The sequence below is a fragment of the Macaca nemestrina genome, chromosome 4 (genome assembly GCF_043159975.1).
Source record: "Macaca nemestrina isolate mMacNem1 chromosome 4, mMacNem.hap1, whole genome shotgun sequence".
Taxonomy (NCBI): Eukaryota; Metazoa; Chordata; class Mammalia; order Primates; family Cercopithecidae; genus Macaca; species Macaca nemestrina.
The window spans coordinates 94001140-94026385 of NC_092128.1; the positions used below are offsets into that span (position 1 = coordinate 94001140).

The 25246-nt window shown below is 40.7% G+C and overlaps 1 protein-coding gene across 2 annotated transcripts in view; it reads right to left on the bottom strand.

Annotated features, from left to right (window-relative positions):
- LOC105475692 (insulin like growth factor 2 mRNA binding protein 3) overlaps positions 1-25246 on the bottom strand; it is a 154851-nt gene that overhangs the window by 6902 nt on the left and 122703 nt on the right. For both annotated transcript variants that reach the window (XR_983577.3, XM_011731161.3), the window contains exons 8-12: positions 23935-24057; positions 21731-21866; positions 20074-20199; positions 2592-2708; positions 1099-1173 (exon numbers count right to left, since the gene is read on the bottom strand). Coding sequence is in view for 1 of the 2 variants with exons in the window: in XM_011731161.3 (XP_011729463.1) it covers positions 1099-1173; positions 2592-2708; positions 20074-20199; positions 21731-21866; positions 23935-24057 (577 nt within the window). In the remaining variant the exon portion in view is untranslated. The remainder of the gene's footprint in view (positions 1-1098; positions 1174-2591; positions 2709-20073; positions 20200-21730; positions 21867-23934; positions 24058-25246) is intronic.

Below are 25246 nucleotides of genomic sequence, written 5' to 3' on the forward strand. Positions count from 1 at the left end.
TTGGCCGGGCATGGCGGCACATGCCTGTAATCCCAGCTACTGGGGAGGCTGAGGCAGGAGGATCGCTTGAACCCAGAAGGCGGAGTTTGCAGTGAGCCGAGATCATGCCACTGCAGTCCAGTCTGGGCAACAGAGTGAGACTCTGTCTCAAAAAAATCAAAAAAACAAAAAATAACTATGGCTTAAGGTTCAATAGTTGTCTTCTTACTACACAGACACTAAATGTTCTAAGACAAGACACCCATACTAAATTTTATGGGAGAAATCATACACTAAAAGGAATATATTCATGAATTTGGCATGGTCTTAGTCTGATTCATCCATAGTCTGCTGAATACTCCCAGCATGCTAGTTTTGTGCTGCCCGTGTGTTAGGCACTTTTCTAAACATTTCATATATTGTGTAAACCTTAAACTACCTTAGGATGTAGGTGCTCTTATCCCTGGTTTTACAGAAAAAGGTTAAGTAACTTGCCCAATGTCATACAAGGCAAATGGCAGAGCTAGGATTTGAACTAGCAGCCTGGCTGCCAAGTCCCTGCTCTACCACCTCTCAGTAGACATTGAAAGGCATACTGCAGCCCCGAAGACCTCAAATTCCAATAAACGTGCAATGGTTCCTACCAGGACAAATGCTACAAGAGCTCCTGCCATTCCTACCTCTAAGATCCCAAGGATTACAGAGATTTGTAGAGAGTCTATGGGCAGGGTCTAACAGAGATAATCCAAGGGTAAGAGGAAAAAGGGGGCATTTTAATTCAAGGCTAGGGAATCTCAGGGACAGGAGGGAAAACATCTGAAAACAAGTTTCCAAGGCATATTAACCTGGCAGGTTTGTAAATTTTAAGGTCTCACCTTAGCATAGGATTACAAGCCATTGAGCAAAATTCACCTTTGAGAGACAGGTAAACCCAGCAACCGGTACAGAACTCTCAAAATTAAAGACTTTTGGTTAATTTTGAAATATAATTTTGAGTATGATTCTACTCTGCTCTTAGATAAGAATTTCCATTGACTCTTCTGAGATTCAGACATATTTAAGGGAGACGCCAGGTTATGGAGTACTTGTGCATTTGTTACCTGTGGGCATAGCACATACCTTGAACTGAGCCTCTGGTGGTCCAGTGATAATCACCATCCTCACTTTAGCATCTGGTGCTTCTGCTGGAGCAATCTGTAACAGACCCAACAAGTTATGATACTCTGAGGTATCACTGATAGCATCTTAGGCCAACCAGCCTAACATTTTCACGTGATTGGCTGAAATGCAGAATTAAAGCCTTCGTGAAGGAAATTAGGGAGAGGCAGCAATTCCTGTGGGTTCACCATTTAGGCCGCCCTCCTGCTGTATACTATATACTTACTCTGTGCCTGGCCCTAATGGAGACCTCCACATGTAGTCTCTCAGCTAATCCTCACCACATCCTGATGAAGTATTACCTCCACTTCACAAATGCGGAGATGGAAGGCTGGAGAAGTTGAGTTACCTGGACGATGATCATACAGCTAACAGAGCTAGAGGGAGAGCTGGGTCTGTCTCCATTGTCCATGTTCACTGCACCAGTGGTGCTCAAAGTGTGGTCCTTGGCCCACTTGCATCAGAGCTCCTTGGGCTTCCTGTGTATGCAACATACTCTAGGAGTCTCTGTACCCTAAGTTTCAAGGATACTGCACACCACATGCCTTTGTTTGTCTGAGGCAGGGTCTTACTCTGTGGCCCAGGCTGGCGTGCAGTGGTGTGATCATAGCTCACTGCAGCTTCAACCACCCAAGCTCAAGTGTTCCTCCCACCTCAGCCTCCCAAGTAGCTGGGACTACAGGTGAGTGCCACCATGCCTGGCTAATTAAAAAAAAAAAATTTTTTTTTGTATAGATGGGATCTCACCATGTTGCACAGTCTGGTCTTCAACTCCTGGGGTCAATTTGCCTGCTTTGGCCTCCCAAAGTGCTGGGATTACAGGTGTGTGCCACCACACCTGGCCAACCTTTATTTTCCTTAAATAAGGCATCAAAATACAGAATCTTCAGAACACACAGTTATCTACTATGGCAGACACCATTAGTTGTCCTCTGATATGTTACCTGCTATAGTTGCAAAATGTTTAGCTGACTGTGCATAGCCTGTATTTTGCCCCTTCAACTTCATCTGGCCAAGTTCTGGGCAATGGAATATAGGTAGAACTATCCCATAGCAGCTAACAAGAAACTTCCGTAGGAGAAAAGCTCTTTATGGTGTTCTCCTCTCCTACTGTCTGGACAACAGACCTGATACTTGGAGCACTGAATGGTGTCATCTGGAACCATGAGGGACTGAGGCCATACCTGGGGAAGGTGACTTGGAAGGAACTTAGGTCCAAGGACTTGGAGGGGCAGAGTCAGCACCCAGCCCTGATGCTCACCTCCAGACTGTGTTTTCTGCACACAGAAGTTAGCCTCCTTGGTGTGAGCCACTGTTGTTTGGGGTTTTCTTCATATCCTTATGTAACCCTAATAGGGTCTTCTACATTCGATTCAAATTATAAAGTGGCAAGAAGATTCATATTTCTGTAACTTACTTAAAGAACCAAAGAGCCACAGCTGGTAGAAGAGTACCTTAATTGAAGCTCCAGCAAAGCGAGAAAGCTGCTTGATGTGCTGGCCCTGCTTGCCAATGATGGCACCGACTGATAGAGCCGGGATAAAGAGATGAACAGTCTCCGTTTCTGATTGCTGTTAGAAAAGAAAGCCAGGACATGCATGTTTATTTGCTACAAATCAGGCTTTTGTTAACATTAGCTTTAGGATGGACACCTTCTCATGCAGTAGGAATACTAGGAAAGTTTAAGGAAAAGCTACCACAAGAAGTTGACAAGAGCTTACCTAATAGATCAAGAAGATCTCATATAGTCATCCTGAAAACAGTGGTATTTAAAATTTCACTTTTCTCTACGGTTTCCTTAAACTTTAAAATGTCACTGAGTTATGGATTTAAAAGATATGTAGATGTTGTAAAGTTTAATCATATTAGAATAGAGGGACATGGTTGCATTAAAAATTAAGTAAGATCCCCCTACCACTCTCAAGGTAGATTCTTAACAAGTAAATGAAATTCTGGGCTACATATCAAACATGACAGCACTCAGGGACGCCAGCTCCACACCTTATCTATGTAGGTTTCACTCCTTAAACACATACATAGTGAAGTTTTAGAGAAAAGCTGAATTTTGTTACATATGACCAAATTGTATGAAATCTTACCACTGTCATTCAGTAGTTATCACATCCAAGTGCAGGACAGGATTAGGAGAGAGCTAATTCCCTTTAGTGTTAAGATGCCATAAGATGCTTTCCCACAGAATTCCTTATTCCTTCCATCTGTGCCTTTGCTTTTTTTTTTTTTTGAGATGGAGTCTCACTCTTGTTGCCCAGACTAGAGTGCAATGGCACAATCTCGGCTCACTGCAACCTCCATCTCCTGGGTTCGAGCTATTCTCCTGCCTCAGCTTCCCGAGTAGCTGAGATTACAGGCACTTGCCACCACACCCGGCCTTTTTTTTTTGTATTTTTAGTAGAGATAGGGTTTCAGCATGTTGGCAGGCTGGTCTTGAACTCCTGACCTCAAATGATCCACCTGCCTTGGCCTCCCAAAGTGCTGGGATTATAGGCATGAGCCACTGCACCCGGCCCCCTTTGCATTTTATACATGAAGAAATTAGAAAATATTTTGAAGGCTAACTCCTGAAAGGTTCTTCATAAATGGATTTTATCTGTGTACCTCATTCCTTCATACTTCCCACTTCAAGCCAATTGAGCCCTTCCTGAGCCTCTTTTCAAATAGTCCTTGCAGGGAAAAAGGACACATTTACTCAGAGTTCACAGTGACTGGGCTCCTAAAAAGGCCAATTTAAGGTTCAGTAATGTTACCAGTCAACTAACAGTTCTAAAGTGCAGAAGCAGTGCACATCATTTACGCACTTTCCACTTTGTTTACCTTCTAACAATATAGTAAGAAACACACTTCCAAGGATGGTTCCAAGACACATATTACAAGAAATAGTTTGAAACGAGCCACAACTGAAGAAGCCAGTAATACGCTTTTTAAAAAAAAAAAAGAAAGAAAAAGAAAAAGAAAAGAAAAAGCCAGGCACAGTGGTTCATGCCTGTAATCCCAGCACTTTGGGAGGCCAAGGTGGGTGGATTGCTTGAACCCAGGAGTTTGAGACCAGCCTGGGCAACATGGCAAAACCCCACCTCTTCAAAAATTACAAAAATTAGCCAGACACGGTGGCGCGTGCCTGTCGTCCCAGCTACTCAGGGGAGGCTGAGATGGGAGGATCACTTGAACCCAGGTGGTTGAGGATGCAGTGAGCTGAGATCACACCACTGCTCTCCAACCTGGGTGAGAGTGAAACTCTGTCTCAAAAAAAAAAAAAAAAAGAAAGAAAGAAAGAAAAAGAAAAAACCCACTATGTATACCCAATCAGCAAATATTTCTAGAAACATTAGAAGAGGCCGGGCGCGGTGGCTCAAGCCTGTAATCCCAGCACTTTGGGAGGCCGAGACAGGCGGATCACGAGGTCAGGAGATCGAGACCATCCTGGCGAACACGGTGAAACCCCGTCTCTACTAAAAAAATACAAAAAACTAGCCGGGCGAGGTGGCGGGCGCCTGTAGTCCCAGCTACACAGGAGGCTGAGGCAGGAGAATGGCGTAAACCCGGGAGGCGGAGCTTGCAGTGAGCTGAGATCCGGCCACTGCACTCCAGCCCCGGCGACAGAGCGAGACTCCGTCTCAAAAAAAAAAAAAATAAATAAAAAGAAATATTAGAAGATACTTTGTCTTACACAACTTACACATGAACTACGAACTACTTAACACTTTCATGGGATTCTCGTGAATCTTAGATTCCTATTGCATAATACCATAAATTCAGCTCCCAATACGAACTACTTAACACTTTCATGGGATTCTCGTGAATCTTAGATTCCTATTGCATAATACCATAAATTCAGCTCCCAAGTACTCAAGTTAACCCATCAGTACTGTAGTATGTATACACACAGCCATAAGACAGCTCCTAATTTCTAATTTTTTAACCTAAACACTTTTCTGAAATTCTTTTCTTTTTTTGAGACAGAATCTCGCTCTGTTGCCCAGACTGGAGGGCAGTGGCGTCATCTTGGCTCACTGCAACCTCTGCCTCCCAGGTTCAAGCGATTCTCCTACCTTAGCTTCCTGAGTAGCTGCGATTACAGGTGTGTGCCACCACACCCAGCTAATTTTTGTATTTTTAGTAGAGACAGGGTTTCACACCATGTTGGTCAGCCTGGTTTCAAACTCCTGACCTGGTGATCCGCCTGCCTCGGCCTCCCAAAGTGTTGGGATTACAGGTGTGAGCCACCAAGCCCGGCCTGAAATTCTTAAAAAGTCTCAAACAACAGCAGAGCAACAGTTTTGCTTTCAAAAATCTCAGGAACTAGGTAGAAATCTTTAACATTTTCAAGCAGTTTTCAAAAATCAGCCAAAGAAAACAGTAACACTGGGCTATGACAGCTTTACTAGATGTAGAAACCAATTTGTGCCATTTAATGTCTGACTACCAAATGACATCATTCTTCCCACACAGAGATCACTAGTGGCACTAACGGTTCCAACTTTTTCCTGTGAGCCCAGAGCAGAGGCAAAGAGCAGAGCACTAGGCACCATAAATCCATGGAGAGATACTGATCACCAACGGCAGAATTCCGCCCCGGACACACAGGCCGTGCCACTTGCTTGTCCCCCAACGCAGACTTACCAGGAGGCCATCCTGTAGGTCAGTTTACTTGCCCTGTTTGGTAGGAATTTTAATTATGTTTATTTAAACCTGAGAGTCTCTCTGTCTCTCTAGACTCCCACCTATGATACAGGTGAAAAATCAATCCCACTCAAAAGTAGTTGGGCCGTATCCTTTCTGCTACCTCATTTGTTTACATTTTTCAAGAAAAATCTCTACTATCATCTTAAATCTTTAAAGGAAAAATTCAGTTAATTGTTTACCTTTTTTGTTTGTTTACATTTTTCAAGAAAAATCTCAGCTAATATCATCTTAAATCTTTAAAGGAAAAATTCAGTTAATTGTTTACTTTTTTTTTTTTTTTTTTGAGACACAGTCTTGCTCTGTCTCCTAGGCTGTAGTGCAGTGGCACAATCTTGGCTCGCTGCAACCTCCGCCTCCTGGGTTCAAGCGATTCTTCTGCTTCAGCCTCCTGAGTAGCTGGGATTATAGGTGTGTACCACCATGCCCAGCTAACTTTTGTCTTTTTAGTAGAACTGGGTTTCATCATATTGGTCAGACTGGTCTCCAACTTCTGACCTCAGGTGATCCACTGTGCCCGGCCCTTAACTACTTTTTTTAAACAACTTTAAGCCTTTGGTTTCCTCTGAAGAAAAAATATATATATATTTTTAAACTCAATGTTTATTCCAAGTTATACAATTTTTCTTTTTTTATTATTATACTTTAAGTTCTAGGGTACATGTGCATAACGTGCAGGTTTGTTACATATGTATACCATGTTAGTGTGCCATGTTAGTGTGCTGCACCCATCAACTCGTCATTTACATCAGGTATAACTCCCAATGCAATCCCTCCCCCCTCCCCCCTCCCCATGATAGGCCCCGGTGTGTGATGTTCCCCTTCCCAAGTCCAAGTGATCTCATTGTTCAGTTCCCACCTATGAGTGAGAACATGTGGTGTTTGGTTTTCTGTTCTTATGATAGTTTGCTAAGAATGCTTGGAATCAACCCAAATGTCCATCAGTGGCAGACTGGATTAAGAAAATGTGGCACATATACACCATGGAATACTATGCAGCCATAAAAAAGGATGAGTTTGTGTCCTTTGTAGGGACATGGATGCAGCTGGAAACCATCATTCTTAGCAAACTATCACAAGAACTGAAGAAAATATTTTTAACAAAAACACTCCAGAAATAACAAAAGGGCTGGTTCTTTGAATGTAAGGAATAACTTTTGCCTATTTTCCAATAAAACTGAAATGGGAACGGATACCTAGACAAGAGAAAAATTAAAGTACAACAGTGCGCTAACAAATCTGAAAATATCAAGAATTAATCTAGGAATTACCAAGGTTAATCAGAAAAACTTATACATGACCAAGTAATTTAGACTTCTACAATCAACTACCTACCTAAAGTAAGTGCTACACCCAAACAGCTTCAGTAGTTAGTTCTTTCAAGCCAAATGCTCAAGAAGAATGACAGAAGCCCAGTGAAAAGAGAGACATGGAAAACCAGAAAGGTCAGGCAGACATATTCCACAAGTTTAAAAAATGTATTAAAAATTTTAAATAAGAAATGGATACAATAAATAACATCCTAATTTGTTTTTTTTTTTTTTTTACCTTAACTTGGATATCTTCTCATATCACTCAAACATCCCTACTGCATTTTGACAAGAGTATTTCTTCAAATAGATACACCACAGCTGATTTCTCTCACCTACAGTGTATGTGCATAGTTTCCAACTTCAATGTTTCAATAAAACCTTGGTACAAAAAAGTTGTGCCCTGTGTAAATACTTCTATTACACATGTTCTTAGAAGTAGAACTGCTAAGTCAAAAGGGCCTGAATATTTAAAATTGCTAATTATTATTAAATCCCCATACAAAAAGGCCCCTGCTCAGTCCATGGAATTCCAGTTTCTCCATTCCAGTAGAACTCCAGTTAAGACATTTATGATACCTTTGAATACTGCCTTTGTTTTCACACAAGAGTAGTGGAGATGGGTAAAAAGCATGCTGAGATAAAAATTCAGGTTGAGGCAAAAATAACTCTGACAAGGGTAAGTGTATGCAGCAGCCATGTGGCAAGATCAGTTTGTGTCTCCTCTGTGTGAGGTACGGTGCATGACCTCATTTGTACCCCAAAACAGATCCAATTTCTAGAAACTAACAACATTCTCATTTTAGAGTTGAAAAAACTGAGCCAGAGAGGTTATTTGCCTGAAGTCACACACCACCTGGTGGAGCCAGGATTCAAACCTGGGTTTCTCTATCTCCTAAGCCGGATTCATAAACCAGTATGAAGCTCTCAGTGGGTACAGATATGCTTTAAAATAGAGCCAGAGCTGCCAGGCACGGTGGCTCACGCCTGTAATCCCAGCACTTTGGGAGGCCAAGGTGGGCACATCACAAGGTCAGGAGTTCGAGACCAGCCTGGCCAACATAGTGAAATCCCATCTCTACTAAAAATACAAAAAATAGGCCAGGCATGGTGGCAGGTGCCTGTAATCCCAGCTACTCGGGAGGCTGAGACAGGAGAATTGCTTGAACCTGGGAGGCGGAGGCTGCAGTGAGCAGAGATCGCACCATTGCACTCTAGCCTGGGTGACAGTACAAGACTCCGTCTCAAAAAAAAAAAAAAAAATATATATATATATATATATATATATATATATATATGTATATATATATCTCCTGAGCTGTCAAAAATATACATGAAAGCTCTAAAGAAAAGTACCCACTAGAACTGTCACTCAAGGGGCTGCCTTCCCCTGTCCTCTCACAAGTCCCTTGACTGACCTTGGTATGACTTCCTATGAGTCAAAAGAAATTTCTTTTGTGTAGTTGGCAAAAGTTTAAACCTTTGATCATCGAAACGCTAAAAAGGGCATCCAGAGACAGTCTGTTATTTTTATTTTGAAAAATAGGGGTAGACTGAAGATTAAGAACTGAAAGCAATAACTGAAAGCAAGCAATGTTGGCCGGGCTGGTCTTTAACCCCTGACCTCAAGTGATCTGCCCGCCTTGGCCTCCCAGAGTGCTGGAATTACTCAGGTAGTGCTTTATAGTGGTGTGAAACTGGACTAATATATACTAGGCATATGGTCTAGAATCATATGTTGCTTTTTCTTGTTTTGTTTTGAGGCAGAGTCTTGCTCTTTTGCCCAGGCTGGAGTGCAGTGCCATAATCTCGACTCATTGCAACTGCAACCTCCGCCTTCCAAGTTCAAGCTATTCTCCTGCCTCAGCCTCCCGGATAGCTGGAATTACAGGTGCATGCCACCATGCCCAGCTAATTTTTGTATTTTTTAGTAGAGACGGGGTTTCACCATGTTGGCCAGGCTGGTCTTGAACTCCTAACCTCAAGTGATCCGCCCACCTCAGCCTCCCAAAGTGCTGGAATTACAGGTGTGAGCCACTGTGCCCGGCTGCTTTATTTTTCATAAAAGTGAAAGGCACGATTTATACTAAAATGATTCCTTCCTTTAATAAATTTATTGACCATAAAATACATGTGGTACCCTGATGATTTGGAGTTGTCTGTCAATTTTAAAAGTTTGTGCTCTTTGACTCAGATGCTCTATTACATAAATTCTTAGAACTATTTGTACCAAGACACAGAAGTTTATGTTTAAAGATCTGATTGCATCATTACATGAATTAGTGAAAAACAGAAAACTGAACTTTCTGAAAATCTTTATAAAGCACCTTCAGATAAAGCAAAGTAACTGTCAGGTGAAGATAAAGGAATTGAAACTTTTAAGTTGCAAAGTATCTTAAACCTGCATAAGATGGTTGTGTACAGATGAGACACAGCGAGACTTTGTCTCAAAAACCAAACCAAACCAAACCAAACCAAACCAAACCAAACCAAAAAATAAAGAAAGAACTACCCAAGAATGGGTAATTTATAAAGGAGTTCAGCTGGTCATGGTGACTCACACCTGTAATCCTAGTACTTCGGGAGGCCATGGTGGGTGGATCACCTGAGGTCAGAAGTTTGAGACCAACGTGGGCAACATGGTGAAACTCCGTCTCTACTGAAAATACAAATATTAGCTGGGCATGGTGGCGTGTGCCTGTAGTCCCAGCTACTCGGGAGGCTGAGGCAGGAGAACTGCTTGAACCTGGGAGGCAGAGGTTGCAATGAGTTGAGATTGCACCACTGCACTCCAATGGGGGCGACAGAGCGAAACTGTCTCAGAGGAAAAAAAAATAAAAATAAAAAGTTTAATTGACTCAGTGCCACATGGCTGGGGAGGCCTCAGAAAACTTACAATCATGGCGGAAGACAAAGAGGAAACAAGGCACGTCTTACTTGGCAGCAGGAGGGAGAGAGACAGAGTAAGGCATGGGGCAAGTGTCACACTTTTAAACCCTTAGACTTCATGAGAACTCACTATCACAAGAACAGCAAGGGTTCCCCCTTGGATCTGCCCCCATGATCCAATCACCTCCCACTGACAAGTGGGAATTACAATTCAAGATGAGATTTGGGTGGGGACACAGCCAACCCATATCAACTAGCTTCCTACAAATGAAAATCATTTAAACTCTATTGTCTCTTCCTTTGTATCTTCAACCCCCATCATATACCTCTTATTTATTTAAGAGTTAACCCAAAATTCAATTCATCATCTCTAATCACCCACCCATCTCTAATCATTTGTTTCTTCAGCACCTGTATTAACAGATGTACTAAATTTGTACCATATTGTTTACAACTTGGCAAAGTTCTCTGGCATGCCCCATGTTTTCTAGGATAATGTAACACACTGCAAGTATTAATGTAGCTGTTAAATGAAATCTCCCTTGTGGCTATTTAGCAGTTTTAGAACACATACATCAGAGGAGGACTTGCCTTCCTACTAAACTATTATGTGGAGATTTGTGTTAGGGCCTGTCCTGCACGGCTTGGCCAGATCACTTCTGTTTCTCTTCATCAACAAAGAACACAAAATAAAATTATTTCATTCTTCACTATTTAAGTCAGAAGAAGAGCATCTCTCTTTGGAAGATACTACATAACTCACAGCCCCCAGTGTGTCACACAGTTACCATATGTCATTTATCCCTTTATGGCCTTTTTTATTTTATAACTGGATAGACCAATTGAATTAATGCCAACACTGACTATAAACTGTGCTCAATGTTAGCATTACTTCATCATTGTATCAAGACCATTAAGTTAATCTTGACCATTTTTTAAAAAATTAAGGGTGGGATCTAAATATTTTATCTCACTAACAACGTCCATATTATGTTCTTCTGAACAATATACTTGGGGGAGGCTGGTGGTGATAAAGACCTTTTCAATGATCAAACTAAACCTAATGTGTAACTTTCCCAGATTTACCCCACAGTATTTCATCATGACTGTAATTATTTGTTTCCTGGGCCTTGTTCCAAAAAGAATTTTATGCTGCTTATAAAATACACATAATCTGGAAAGATAAAACAAAGGAGGTGAAGAAGTAAGAGCATAGGGACCTGAACACTCAAGATAAGATGAAGCCAAAAATGCTGTTATACAAATTTGGCTTTAAGCTTCCTCGCAGCTAATTTTTTAAAAAGTTAGTTGCATGATTTCCCATGACTATGAGAGAAAAACGATTCATTTACTTATTAAAAATGACTATTCCTGGTACTGGTTTCAGAGAGCAACTCCTCAATATCCCCAGAGAACACTCATGTAGCAGCATCCTCCTCAGAGTGAAAGCCTGGCCTAAACATGCATGTGTCTTAGCCTGGAATACGTCCAAGGCTGCTGCTGTGAGAAACAAAAACAAAGTTATCGTTCTGACATAGTGATGAAGGGCTGTCCATGTTCTTGTTTTGCTGATGAGAAATAACAAACCCAAAATGAAGATTAAGCATAAACTTAAGAGAAATGTTGTGTGAAGCTTTGGAAAAGGAATGGTGGCCAGCAGAAAAGGGTCAAAAGGACCAAAATGTAACAGAAAAAAAGGGCACATACATGAAGAATCAATGTGTAGACTTTAAAATGTCTTATCCTGGAATGAAAACAGAAGCAACAGAATTTGTCAAATAGAAGCAGCAGAGTTAGAAGCAAACTAAGTGTTTTTCCACACCAGGAGATGCTGCCCTAGAATGACGGACAATGACGTGTGCTGTTGGCAATCATGTCTTAAAGAAAAGTTGACTCATCAGATGTCTGAGGCTTGGTGAAGACATTTCTGGATGTCGTCCAATTCCCTTTGCTCCAATTTCCTATCCACAAAGCAACTTCTTAACCAAAGATTACTTTTCAAGAAAATTTTCCTCTGGGAATGTAAGGCAGCTCACATAAATACGCTGTCAACTTTTGCCAATCATTAAATTGGCTCTCTGGTACAATTCATTCTTATGTGGGATTCAGAATAAACCATGAGCCGGGCGCCATGGCTCATGCCTGTAATCCCAGAACTTTGGAAGGCTGAGGCGGGTGGATCCCTTGAAGTCAGGAGTTCGAGACCAGCCAGGCTGATATGGTGAAACCCCATCTCTACTAAAAGTACAAAAATTAGCTGGGCACGTGCCTGTAATTCCAGCTACTCAGGAGGCTGAGGCAGGAGAATTGCCTGAATCTGGGAGGTGGAGGTTACAGTGAGCCAAGATCATGACACTGTACTCCAGTCTGGGCAACACAGCGAGACTGTCTCAAAAAATAAAAAAGAAGAAATCGAGACTACAATAAGCCTATCCTAGAACAAGCCTGTGTCAGGATTTGGACACCCCAAATAAGCAGATAATTTAAATTTTTACTTGCAAAACTCAGCAGGCAGAGCAAAGATTATAATAAACCTTTTTCACCTGTGAATTTAAGTCTATGAGACCTAGGTTGGAAAAGGCACATTAGCGTTACCCAGTCTCGTTACACATTCCTTCCATTTAAGTTAAGGTCTAGTTGCATTGTCTGAACCTTTTCTTGGATACATTCTTCGGGACCGAAGGATGTTCACAGGACATAAGCTGCTTCCCAGTGGATTTCTGCCAGATGCCTATCAGCAAAACTTCCTTTGGACTTCTTGGCAGACTCTGAACTATGGCTTGAAATAACAGAAGAACAAAGCTGCTCAACTGAAAGTTTGCATAACTGGTGAAGTCTGCCAATGAGTAATTCCTAATCATCTATCGTGAAAACATAAGTATGAGCAAACAGTAAGGTTAAGTGTATTTACTTTGTGGGGAACAAAATTTAAGACATCACAAAGGCATGGAGACATGTATGCCAGCCAACACGACCAGCCTCCAGGAACCTGGAAGGATGCCAGGGTTTCCCTTTGGCTTGTAAAATAGATATTCCTGGGTTGTTTTTTTTAAATGGATTTTGGTCTGGAACTGAAACTAAGTTTACTCAACTCCATGACCTGAATAAAATATTGAAGTCCCTAACAAACAAACAAAAAAAGGCAAAGAAAAGTTTTTTGCCGTAACTAGATAACCGAGGCTTCTCAGAGATAATAAATGTGCACGATAAGTTATTTACTTAGAAATTGTTTACTGACAAGAGTTGCACCCACTGTGAGCAAGATTAAGAGACTCCCTGAAACAGTCATCTGATGTAAAAAATTGCCTCCAACTCATAATTTTTTTTTTTTTTTTTGACAGGGTCTCACTCTGTCACCCAGGCTAGAGTGCAGTGGCTCAATCATGGCTTACTGCAGCCTTGACCTCACTTCCCACCTCAGCCTCCCAAGTAGCTGGGATAGGCACAGGCCACCACCCCCGCCTAATCTAAAGAAGTTTTTTTTTTTTGTAGAGACAGAGTCTCCCTATGTTGCCCAGCCTGGTCTCAAGCAGTCCTCTCACCTTGGCCTCCCAAAGTGCTGGGATTACAGGCATAAGCCACTGCACCTCGCCCTTTGTTTCTTAGAGTACCTTAAGCCTAAAAAAGTGCTTATCTCTTGCCTCTTTCATAAGCAGAAAGCTAGCCATTTTAAGGTTACACTATCATTCTGGAGAATTCTGAGAAGACTCCAAAGAGGCTATCAAAACTATGAAGCCAGCAGCCCATGGGCTTACTTCTGCCAACCCAACTGCATGCTGCCAAGACCATCCAGCTAAGGCGACATGCACTATGCCAATTCCAGCTCTTGCTTGCTCTGCTTCACTAGCTGCCAATTCCTTCTTCCCTACTGTTTGAGCATTTCTGAAAGGCGCGTTTCCTGTCATTTATAAACTCGAAGTTTGCCAGTTAAGTACTGCATGAGCCAGCTGCTAGGCAGGAACTAGAGACTTTTTGTCTGTTGGAAGAACCAACTCTTTGGCTCTAGGGGGCCTCAACCTGGCAGGTTCTGGGAAGAGAATATTGTGGGGGAACTAGTGGGCAAAATTCTAGAATGAAATAGAGGCAAGGGAATTATCCAAAGAGATGCATCATTTCTACTTTCATGCTACAAAGCAGGAATGAGAAAACATGAGTAATGAAACAATTCTGAAAGAAAAAGGAAGTAGTATATATTTAAAAAAACCAGATTCTTTGAAATATTTAGCCATCAAAACCTACTTCTTGACAGGCAATATACATTTAAAATAAAAGCAGAAGTTCACTGTTAACCTACAGGACATCAAGGATAAACATGATCTTAGTACATAATCTGTGATAGCTTCAAAGGAACAGCAAGCTTCTCACCAGCAAGTATAGATACCAGAATGCACTTCAGGAACAGTTTAAAAGTGCTGAGAGCAAAATGCCTGTTGATCTTTAACTTTCTAACCCAGTTTTTTTTTTTTTTTTTTTTTTTTTTTAATAACATCATAGACTCTCACAAACATAAAATAGTATGGTTTTTTTTTTTTTTTTTTTTTTTTTTTTTTTTTTGAGACAGTCTTGCTTAGTCACCCAGGTGGGAGTGCAGTGGCACGATCTCGGCTCATTGCAACCTCCACCTCCTCGGCTCTCTGCAACTCCTGGTCGTTATCATTGCTTCTTTTTGGCTTCACTTTTCTTGCTAAAGAATAGGCCGGATGCAGTGGCTCACATCTGTAATCCCAGTACTTTGGGAGGCCAAAGTGGGAGGATCACTTGAGGTCACGAATTCGAGACCAGCCTGGCAAACATGGTAAAACGCTGTCTCTACTAAAAATACAAAAATTAGCCAGGCATGGTGGTGCGTGCTTGTAATCCCAGCTACTCATGAGGCTGAGGCACGAGAATCACTTGAACCCAGGAGGTGGAGTTTGCAGTGAACCAAGATTGCGACACCACACTCCACCCTGGGTGACAGAGCAAGACTCTGTCTCCAAAAAAAAAAAAAAAGAAGCAATGATAAGCAAAGAAACTGGTAAAGCTTTGGGAGATTTATTGCCTTTAAAAACAATAGTTTATTTGTATTCCAAAAAGTGGTGACCACTAGGTACACAAAATAGATAAGTATTAGTGATTTGGGTTTAGAAAAAGAACAAAGTCTAAAAATAGTGAAGGTGAAGCTATTCCAACTAAGTACTTGCAACCACCCCATCCCCCCGCAACTTTAAGTTATATACTCAAACAACACTTGTTAAAGAATTGTTCCCCTGAACATTAAGCCAGAAGATTGCCTGGCAGCTGTTTGAAAGTAGAATTTAATTGTATCCAAATTGTATCCAGGGACAATATGATTTTCTGAAAAACGGTGTTTTTATTTAGATGAAAATAACCACAGGAATGGGAATCTGGAATATGGAATTTTCTCCTCCAGAATTTAGATTCTGCTTTTTGAGAGAACTTAAAAGTTCGCTTCCTCTCTTCCAGGCTCTGGGAGGCTCCTTTAACAGGCAATAGTGCCAAACCCAGTGAAGCAGACAAATAGCTGTCCCCAACATGTATTTTCCTCTAGTAATAGACCCTGTGTTTAATGGACACATTGCTGCCCCCACATAGGGATTGTTTCCCAGCTTCTCTTGCAGCTAGACACAGCCAGTGGTATGTTCTGGCCAACATGAGGCCAACAGAAGTATGAAAAGCTATCCTCAGGCAGTGTCCTTAAATAAGGATGCTGCCAATTTTGATCTTTTATCCTTCAGTTTGAAATGAGGACTCACCAGACTGGACTCAAATTCCTGGGCTCAAGCAATCCTCCCACCTCAGCCTCCCCAGTAGCTGGGACTACAGGTGTCTGTCACCACACCCAGCAATCCTTTATCCTTCTTGTTGGCTAGAAGCAGACTCAATAGTTGGAGCTTGAGCAGTTATCCTGGGCCAGGGAATGGCACACAAGGCAGATAGAAGCACCAGTCCTGAAGGATATGGTGGAACCACTTCCAGTCTTGGATTGTCTACCCTTGAACTGTTGTCATGAAAAAGGAAAACTAATCTAAGCCATTTTTTTTCTTGTAACAATACATACCCAAACCTAATCCTGATATATGTTGTATGCCAAAATAGAGTTAGAAGGGTAAAAACAGACATATGGCAACATCCCACAGAGGTTTTTGGCATGATATTTCCTACGAGTTGGGATGGCAGGTGGTCCAGAGAGAAAGGTGAGTTTTTTTCACTCTTTAAAGCATAGAACAAGGTAGAAAAAGGGATATGCACAACTAGCATGTATTTGTGCTTATCCTAAACTTTTTCTCCCTTGCAATTGGTACTGATAAAAAATGTTCTTTCCAACATTGAAACACCCCTCCAAAGACTAGTAAACATTCTTTGTAGAACAGTAGTTCTTAGCTGGGCATGATGGTGTGTGCCTGTAGTCCCAGCTACTTGGGAGTCAGAAGTGGGAGGATCACTTGCACCCAGGAGTTAAAGTCCAGCCTGGGGAACATAGTGAGACCCCATCTCTTGAAAAGAACAGTTCTTGACAATAAATGGGTAGCAAAATACTCCTGATGACTTTTATACAACTATACATTTCTGAGCTTCCACTTGCTCCCACTGAGATTTTTATTTATTTAAGTGGGCCATAGGTTCTTAACTAATTAAACAGTTGTTAGCCTTGGCTACACATTGGAGTCATCTAGGGAGCTTTCGAAATTGATACCTATGCCTCACCCCTAGGGATTTTAATTCAAATTGTCTGGGGTAATTATAATTTAATTATAGGAAAAACATTTCTTTCCTCTTAAGGCAAGGAATAATTAATGCTGAACTTTACAGATTGCCAATGAATGTAAAATAAGAAATAAAAACAGTAATATATGATTTATGGAAATATATGATTTGGGTAAATGATTTAGGAAAATATTCAGTTATAAATTTGAGGATTCCACTGTATCACTGCCTGGAATACATGTAGAATAAAATATCCACTGGAATTCTGCAAAGAACACAGATTGCTAAGACTGTCCATGTTGTATTCCTTTAAGAATGCGAATTTCCTTTGCCTGTCCTTGAAACCACCGAACTGTTACATGTTTGCAGCTCTTGCCCTGTTGCAGTGTTTTTACTGTTGGCAGCTTCTGCAACTTCTGTTCTCATTTGCTCCTTCTAGTTGCACCTATTTGATTTAGCTTAATGACTCAGGAGAAGCAAGATGACCTATTCCAGTGACATCTTCCTTACATTTACTCTTGGCTCAACTTTCATTAAGTAAACATCACTGACCTCCTCCTCCCATTCTTAAAACAAAACTGCCACTGATTTAAGTCATTCAGACATTTAAGACTGTAGAAGTGTTTGAGAAATACTGAGAAATACAAGTTCTTAATATGATCTCACTTCTCTCAAAGCATTCTTAATTTTTCTAACATAGGAACCTGATACACAGAACTGTATCAGAAAAATGACTAATTCCAGAGAATATGCAGTCTTATCTAAATATTTTAAAAATGGTTACCTACAAGTTCACTTTAGGAATTTTGGCTACTGAAGCATCCATGTAAAAGACTGATGTCCAAGAATGTTCTATTCTGTGACCACTTGTAATGTGAAAAGCTTTGTTGATTGGAACGTGTCACCAGTATGGAGAGAAAAAGAGTTAAAGGGACACCTCAATTTACAAACTGGGAATGAAAGGAACAGAGAGGTTAAGCAACCCACCCAGAGAAAAAGCTAATTTAGGGGAACGAGCAGAAATGTGGGTTACATACGAGCTTTCCTAGCAGAGGTACTTCACATGATCAGCTCATTGTACCTTTCAGTAAGTGTCATTTTACACAGAAGTGTTGGGGACACACCTGCCCTAAACCAATCCTATGACACACACATAAACTAGTGGACATGTTCAAAGTTAAGTCTCAAGATGTACTCTCAGATTCCTATTTTAGGCTCATTCTCCCCTATTCCTCCTTAAACCTTTCATATTATTTAATTCTATAGAAACTAGAAATGTGTGACTTAAAGTCTTTAGACACAAAGCTTCTAGTTCAGGTTTTTTTTTCATTATACAGGTGAGAAAACAAATCCAGAGCCAAGGAGTCTGACCTTCAGTGACACAAAATTGTGTCAGAGGCAGTGGGCCAGACCCGGGCTCTGACTTTAGGGTTCTTTCCACCAGTCCCTTTAGCATCAAGCTACAAACATGCCAGCCACTTTAGGGGACGTGTAATCAATCTATGCACACTTCACTTGTAGCTGAAATTTTGATGGCTATCCCTCTGTCTGGTATATGATTTCCAGGCCAAAACATCCTAGAAATGGCAGGTGAATTGCAGGAAGGACAAGATGCTGCTGACAGTAAAAGCAGAAACACACACGGCAAGAGGGCAACTGCTTAGAACCCCTATCAGTTTGGTGGGTTCAAGGACGGGAAAAGGAAATTTTCATTTTTAAAGGAATAAAAGGGGCACAATCTGAGTCATCTGTATTTTCTGTACAACTTCAATGTCATTTTACTCTACATATTTATTCTAGGTAGTGATACAATGGAATCTCTAACCTGTTCCACCTGGACATTCTCCTAAATTGGGGTAAGAGGTATCACTCAAAATATTAATATTAAATAAGAGAGCCAAACAAAAAGGGAGAGATGTAAAAACAAATTCATGAAGGAAGATCCTAGAATGTCACATGAATACCTCCAATTATCATGGATAATGCAACTGAATTATTAACTACTTTCAAAATAATTTATTCTACCAGCTGTCTGCTGTGCTGCGATTATTTTCATACCATCACTAGTCTCCTATTTCTGACCTCAAGGAAACTGCTATTCTTAAAAAGCAAGTATAAAAGGTTTCTTCTTATTATTATTATTTTTTCCAGATGGAGTTTTGCTGTGTTGCCCAGGCTGGAGTGCAATGTCGTAATCTCGGCTCACTGCAACCTCTGCCTCCTGGGTTCAAGCAATTCTCCTGCCTCAGCCTCCCAAGTAGCTGGGATTACAGGCACCTGCCACCACTCCGGCTAATTTTTTGTATTTTTAGTAGAGATGGGGTTTTATCATGTTGGCCAGGCTGGTCTTGAACTCCTGACCTCAGGTGATCCTCCTGCCCCGGCCTCTCAAAGTGCTGGGATTACAGGTGTGAGCCATGGCACCTGGCCTAAGATTTATTTCTTATATAACATACCTCTTTACAAAATAAAGATCTGTTTAACATATGCACACGCACAAACAATATAATTGTGCACAAAACTATCTTATCTCATTGGTTTAAAAAAGTGCAAACACTCAACATGGAAAACACACACAGTCACTCCTGACCTTGCAAAGCCATGACTTCCAGGTGACAAAGATGAAAGAAGCCTTTAAAAAATATTTTCCTTTAGTATTTAATAATTACTGGCCACGTGGTAGCTCATGCCTGTAACCCCAGCACTTTGAGAGGCCGAGGCAGGCAGACCACCGGAGGCCAGGAGTTTGAGATCAGCCTGAACAGCATGGTGAAACCTGTCTCTACTAAAAACACAAAAAAAGTAGCCGGGTATGGTGTGGCACACATCTGTAATTCCAGTTACTCAGGAGGCTGAGGCATGAGAATCATTTGAACCCGGGAGGTGAAGGCTGCAGTTAGTCAAGATTATACCACTGCATTCTAGTCTGGGCAAAAGAGTGAGACTCTGTCTCAAAAAAATTTTAAACAACCACCATAGCACACGTATACCTATGTAACAAACCTGCACATTCTGCACATGTATCCCAGAACTTAGGAAAAAAAAAGAAAAAAGAAAAAAAAAATTAAAATAAAAACAATTACTAAGTTTCTTCCCCTGCCACCGCAAAGTCCCAAACTTTTCTTGTGATATTTGAAAACACATGTTGACAACCCTACTATCCAAAAGCTTCAAAATAATCCCATGTCTACTCCACAAAGGGCCAAATAAGAAGGCTCCATTAGCAAGAACTGGAGAGCGTATGTTGGCTCTAAACAGATGATCACACGGGGACTAGGTTTACATTAAGATTTTGCCCAATCACAAAGAAAGCCAAGGCCACTCATCTTACCTCAAACTGCGGGTAGGGAGGAGTCATGGCTGAAGGGGGCCCTGAGGTGGGAGGTGGCATCCCTGAAGTGGGTGGGAACAGACCCAAGGCGTTCAGATTTAATCCAGGAATTAAATGTGCTTGAAGCTGCAACAGTAAAAAGGCCGCTTAATTTGACAATTAAAAGAATCAAGGGAAAGTTAGCATTTTTAAGTGACAGTATGCAAACTGTTGATCTCTTGTCTAATAAAGAAATCATCACATAACTCAAACTTAAAGCAGATGTTCCATGGGACTTTACTTGAGTACATCGTTTACATCTGTTTATATCCCTTGGTATTTTAAAATCTGTGTGCTGGTTTGCCCCCTCCTTGGTCCACAGCTGCATTAAGGTATCTCAAGGGCAGCTTTCCTTTCCCTTATGAGTACAGGGCTTAGACACAACTGTATTCTGCATGCTGTGGGCAAACTAAATATAGACTAAAAGTGATGTATCAGAGTCGAAGAGGTAATCAAGTAAGATTGGTTCATTGAAAAGCAAACCAGCTATTAAGAGATCTTTACTCGTTGGGTAAAACTTAGCAACCATGGGTCTAGAGGCCTCTAAGTTGAGCCCTGTGGAAATCAGGGCCCATCCCCATGTAACTACTGCAAGTAAACATATCATTGGAATGCATATAGGAGCCTTAAAGGGGATTTTAATTTGTTTAATTTTTTAAGGGTTGAGGATGTAATATAGACAGTGGGAGATTTGAGTGTACTTGAAAATCTTTTTAAAAGGCCTAAGGGGGTTAGATTTAATCCCAGTGGATTCCAGAACATTTGGAGCCAAGCAGTGAGAATTGAAGGAGGTTGGAAGTCACGTGGGGTGTAAAATGGCGCGCATTCTAGGCTCTTCTCACAAACGCAGTATTTTGATATTTCCCTCGTCTCAGGTTTTGTGTTTCAGATGACTGGCCCAATTGAAAAACAAATTATTTTAAAAAATAATTTACTTTAACATTTAGGACAGGCTTTTGAAGAGTTCCATTTTCAGCATCATTTCACTGATTAAGGAATGTCAGCAATTTGCTTTAATAGCCTCAGATGCACTACACAGATTGTTTTATCAATTGAAATTCTTGTATCTCCAAGGTTTATATGGGTAACCAAGTAAGTTTTAAACCTGTAATCTTAACATTAACTTTTATATGCATTATATCTATTGTAATCCTAATAAGCATGCAAGGTAGGCAGTAGTCCCATTTTACAGATGAGTAAACTGAGGCTCAGAGAGACTGAGTAAACCATCTAAGAGAATAGAGTTGCAGCTCATAAATAGTTCAGTTGTGATTCAAATACAGTTCATGTAACATTTCTTCTATATTAAACTCTCTCAAATTAACATTGTAAGAGAGGTGCTATATTAACCTTTGTAGGTAGATACTAGCCTTACTTCAAAGAGAAGGAAGCTAAGGCTCAAAGACTAAATAATTTTCTAAAGTCACAGAGACAGCAAAGCTTAATGTCACAGCCAGTATCTTCCCTATACTATCCCAGGGTACTTGCTGAGGTGCTAAAAATCAACTAGAACTACTTCTAATGATAATGCCACGAAAGAATTCAATATTAATGCAGTTAAAAACACTGTTTTAACTATTTGTTAAAATAAAGACATGCCCTTCATAACAAAACTAACATTCATAGAAGCAATATCATTTTCATAAGACTCCCTAATTTTCTTCATGATCTCTTCCTCAGCTTTGGCACACGTCTCAACATTGCCTTTAACTGTAATGGTGCGTTCTGGATTATACAGCGTCAATTCCTGCAATCTGCAGAATGAAAAAGAAGACAAAGAAAAAGAATGAAAATTGGAGGAAGATAGTTAATAATTCAGCCACAGATGGCAATTAAAAACAAACTGTGGAGCCTGGTAATATGTAAAAGTGGGTGGGGTAAAACATGATGGGAAATGAATAAGCCCTAAAAGACATAAATCCAAAACTGTAAAGCTGCAAGAGAGAAGAAAATACTTGCCCTCCCATCTTCTCAAGTAAAGATGACTGGGTACATATAGTTCATTCAAGTCTATGTTTTAAAAATACAGCTTACTTTTCAACCGCTCATAGTTGAACCATTTTCACAATTTAACAGTGAATTGAGAAATGACTGAAAAGATGTATAGTTTTTGAGGAAACCAAATACCTTAAGTACATAACCTTAAGTATGTTCCTAGTCTGCACTAACCAATTCTAGGCATAATTGGCATTCTCGTGCAATTGCATTTTCTGGGTCACCAAGCAAGGAAAAAGCATGGAAACATTCCAAAAACACAAGCCAGAATTCACATGTCTAAACTTAGTTTTTACCAGTTGTTTTAGAATTTAGATTGAAGTAGGCTGGAGGAATATCAATCCATCTCGACTAAAATTTAAAATGGTTCACTCATGGCCTTTTAGACAACAAAAATGTTAGATAGCGGCAGGAATATTCAGAAACTCCCTGCGGGACCTGGGTCCTGCTGAACCTTCAAAAGTCACTGAAAATCATACCTGAAAACACCTAAGCCTATGCTGGTCAACAGCCTTGAGAGGAAGAGCAATGGGAGACATGCGCCATGGAAAACAGAACAAAGTACAAAAATTGAGAGGATACGGATTATTGGTACAAATCTCCTGCATCTTCTGGAAGTTCTCATTTTCACTACTAGTGAAATGTCTCAGGCTAACCTTGAGCCAGATGAATGCGAAGTTATTCTTTAACATTTTCTTCAAACCTGCTAAAAATGTAAACATTTATATAATGAAGACTATTTCTCTTAGACTACTTTAAAAAGAAGTCTATAATTCTAATTCAGTCTCAACCTGGCCCTACCAAGCATTTTGTATTACAGTTTTAAAAATAGCTGCTTCTATAATAACTTTAAGATTTTTTTGCTTTTAAAACTCTCCCCTTTCTGGGGGTAAATTTAAGACAAAGTAGTATTACTTATTGTATTTACCACTTTTTTCCCCTTTATTTACAACCAAACAGAAGTTTCCTGCTTCCTTGCTACCTTCTTTGAAAACTCCTTGTACACAAACACTGCAGTCTTTCCCCTACCATTCTTCCTCAGTTCATCAATCTTTTCCCACCTTTTTGAGTACTCTGATTGAAACTAAGAATGGCCACCCTCAGAAAAAGAAAAACCTTTCCATATAATTTCAGAGCATCCACAGATTCTAGGTGTGGTAGCCTGTCTCCAAGGTGACTCCCCGCCACCCAGTTATCCGTAGTCCCACACATACATACCGAATAGGGCTGACTTGTGTAAACAACATTAGAAAAATGATAGAGTATAACTTCCGAGGCTATGTCATAAAAGACATTGCAGTTTCCATCTTGACAACTGCCATGTCTTGAGAACACTCAAGCAGCTCTGTGGAGAAGCCCATGTGGGAGGAACTGAGGCTTTCTGCCAACAGCTAGCATCAACTTGTCAGCAGCATCGTGAGACCCCAAGCCAGAACCACCCAGCTAAGCTGCTCCTGCATTCCTAACCCACAAAAACTAGCTGAGCAATTAATGTTCTCATTGTCTTAAGCTGTCAAATGTTGGGATAATGCGTTACATGACAATGGATAATAAACTGGGTTATATATTCCAACTTTAGGAATAAACGTCATCAAACATAGTTAAGACTGCATTTAGAAAATATGAATGTAAAGCATTTGGTTCCTCCTGCCAGAAGCAGATAATGCTTTCAATACGGGTCAGAAACCTAACAGGCAGCAGGCTGTATTTGAGAAACCATGTGTAAGTACAGCAGCACGGGTTAGCTGAAGCAGCTGAAGCTGAATACACAACATGCAGCTTACAGTGTTTGAAAGTTTTCTTATTCAAAAGCAAAGGAGCACTCACGGAGATATCGTGATTTTAGTGTCTGTGTCCTGCTCAATTTTTTTAAGATTTCTTCCTTCTTTACCAATAAGACGGCCAACAAAGTTATTATGAGCTAAAATCTTCAAGGGGATCTCTTCTGTGCTGTAAACAGAAAAGTGGTCATAAAATTAGAGTTAGTAAACCTATTCTTGGGTAAAAAGACAATATTCACTCATTAAACATTTACTTCCTACCTACCATCTGGGAAGCACTGTGTTAGGTACAGCTTAAAACTTGCTGACAATTGGCCAGCATTCTAGCAATGCATGAATAGAAGGGGAGAAAAAGTACAGAAGTTACCTTCTAAAATAGTTTTTCTTTTATTCACTTTGGGAAATATCTTCAGTGATGGAGTCTCTTACTCAAAACCATATTCCTAAACCCCTACTACCAAAACACAACATACAAATAAAAAACAGTACCATCCAGTACAAATATACACCTGGAGATATGTGCATAATTTATATAAGGAAACAGAAGAAACAACAGTGGTTACACTTTGGGGGAAGGGCATAAGAACAGGAAGGGGAGCTTTCATTTTTTGTTTTGTAGCTTTCTGAATTTCCCAGTCATATATATATAACTGTTAAAAATGTCATTGTGGCTTTTCCTTTTTCTGTCTTTTTTTTTTTTTTGAGACAGAGTCTCCCTCTGGCGCCAGGCTGGAGTGCAGTGGCACAATCTCCGCTCACTGCAACCTCCACCTCCCAGGTTCAAGCCATTCTCCTGCCTCCACCTCCCAAGTGGCTGGGATTACAGGTGCATGCCACCATGCCCAGCTAATTCTTGTATTTTTAGTACAGACAGGGTTTCACCATGGTGGCCAGGATGATCTTGATCTCTTGACCTCATGATCCGCCCGCCTCGGCCTCCCAAAGTGCTGGGATTATAGGCACGAGCCACCGCACCTGGCCTATTTTTCTCTATATTAAAATAATTCTTTTTAAAAATTTTTACTTTAATAATTACATTCTTATAATATGGCACCCACATATAATATTACTAAAACATATTTAAAGTTCTCTACAAGTTAAGGTTGGCGATGAGGTCCCCACACTAACTCCAGTGCCTTACGCTGGATTCTGCTTTCAGTGCAGCGCTGTTCTGTATGCTAAATGTGGCACAGAACCCAACCTTCACTCAAAGTTCCTGTGGAAGAACTATTTAGAGTTCCTGCCTCCATTACCCAGATAAATCTCCAGTTTGCCTTAGAAGACACTTAGGCACTTCCCCACCTCCACACTCCCTGCTGCTCCAAGGTGGGGCCAGGCAGAGGACAAGGACAAAGCTC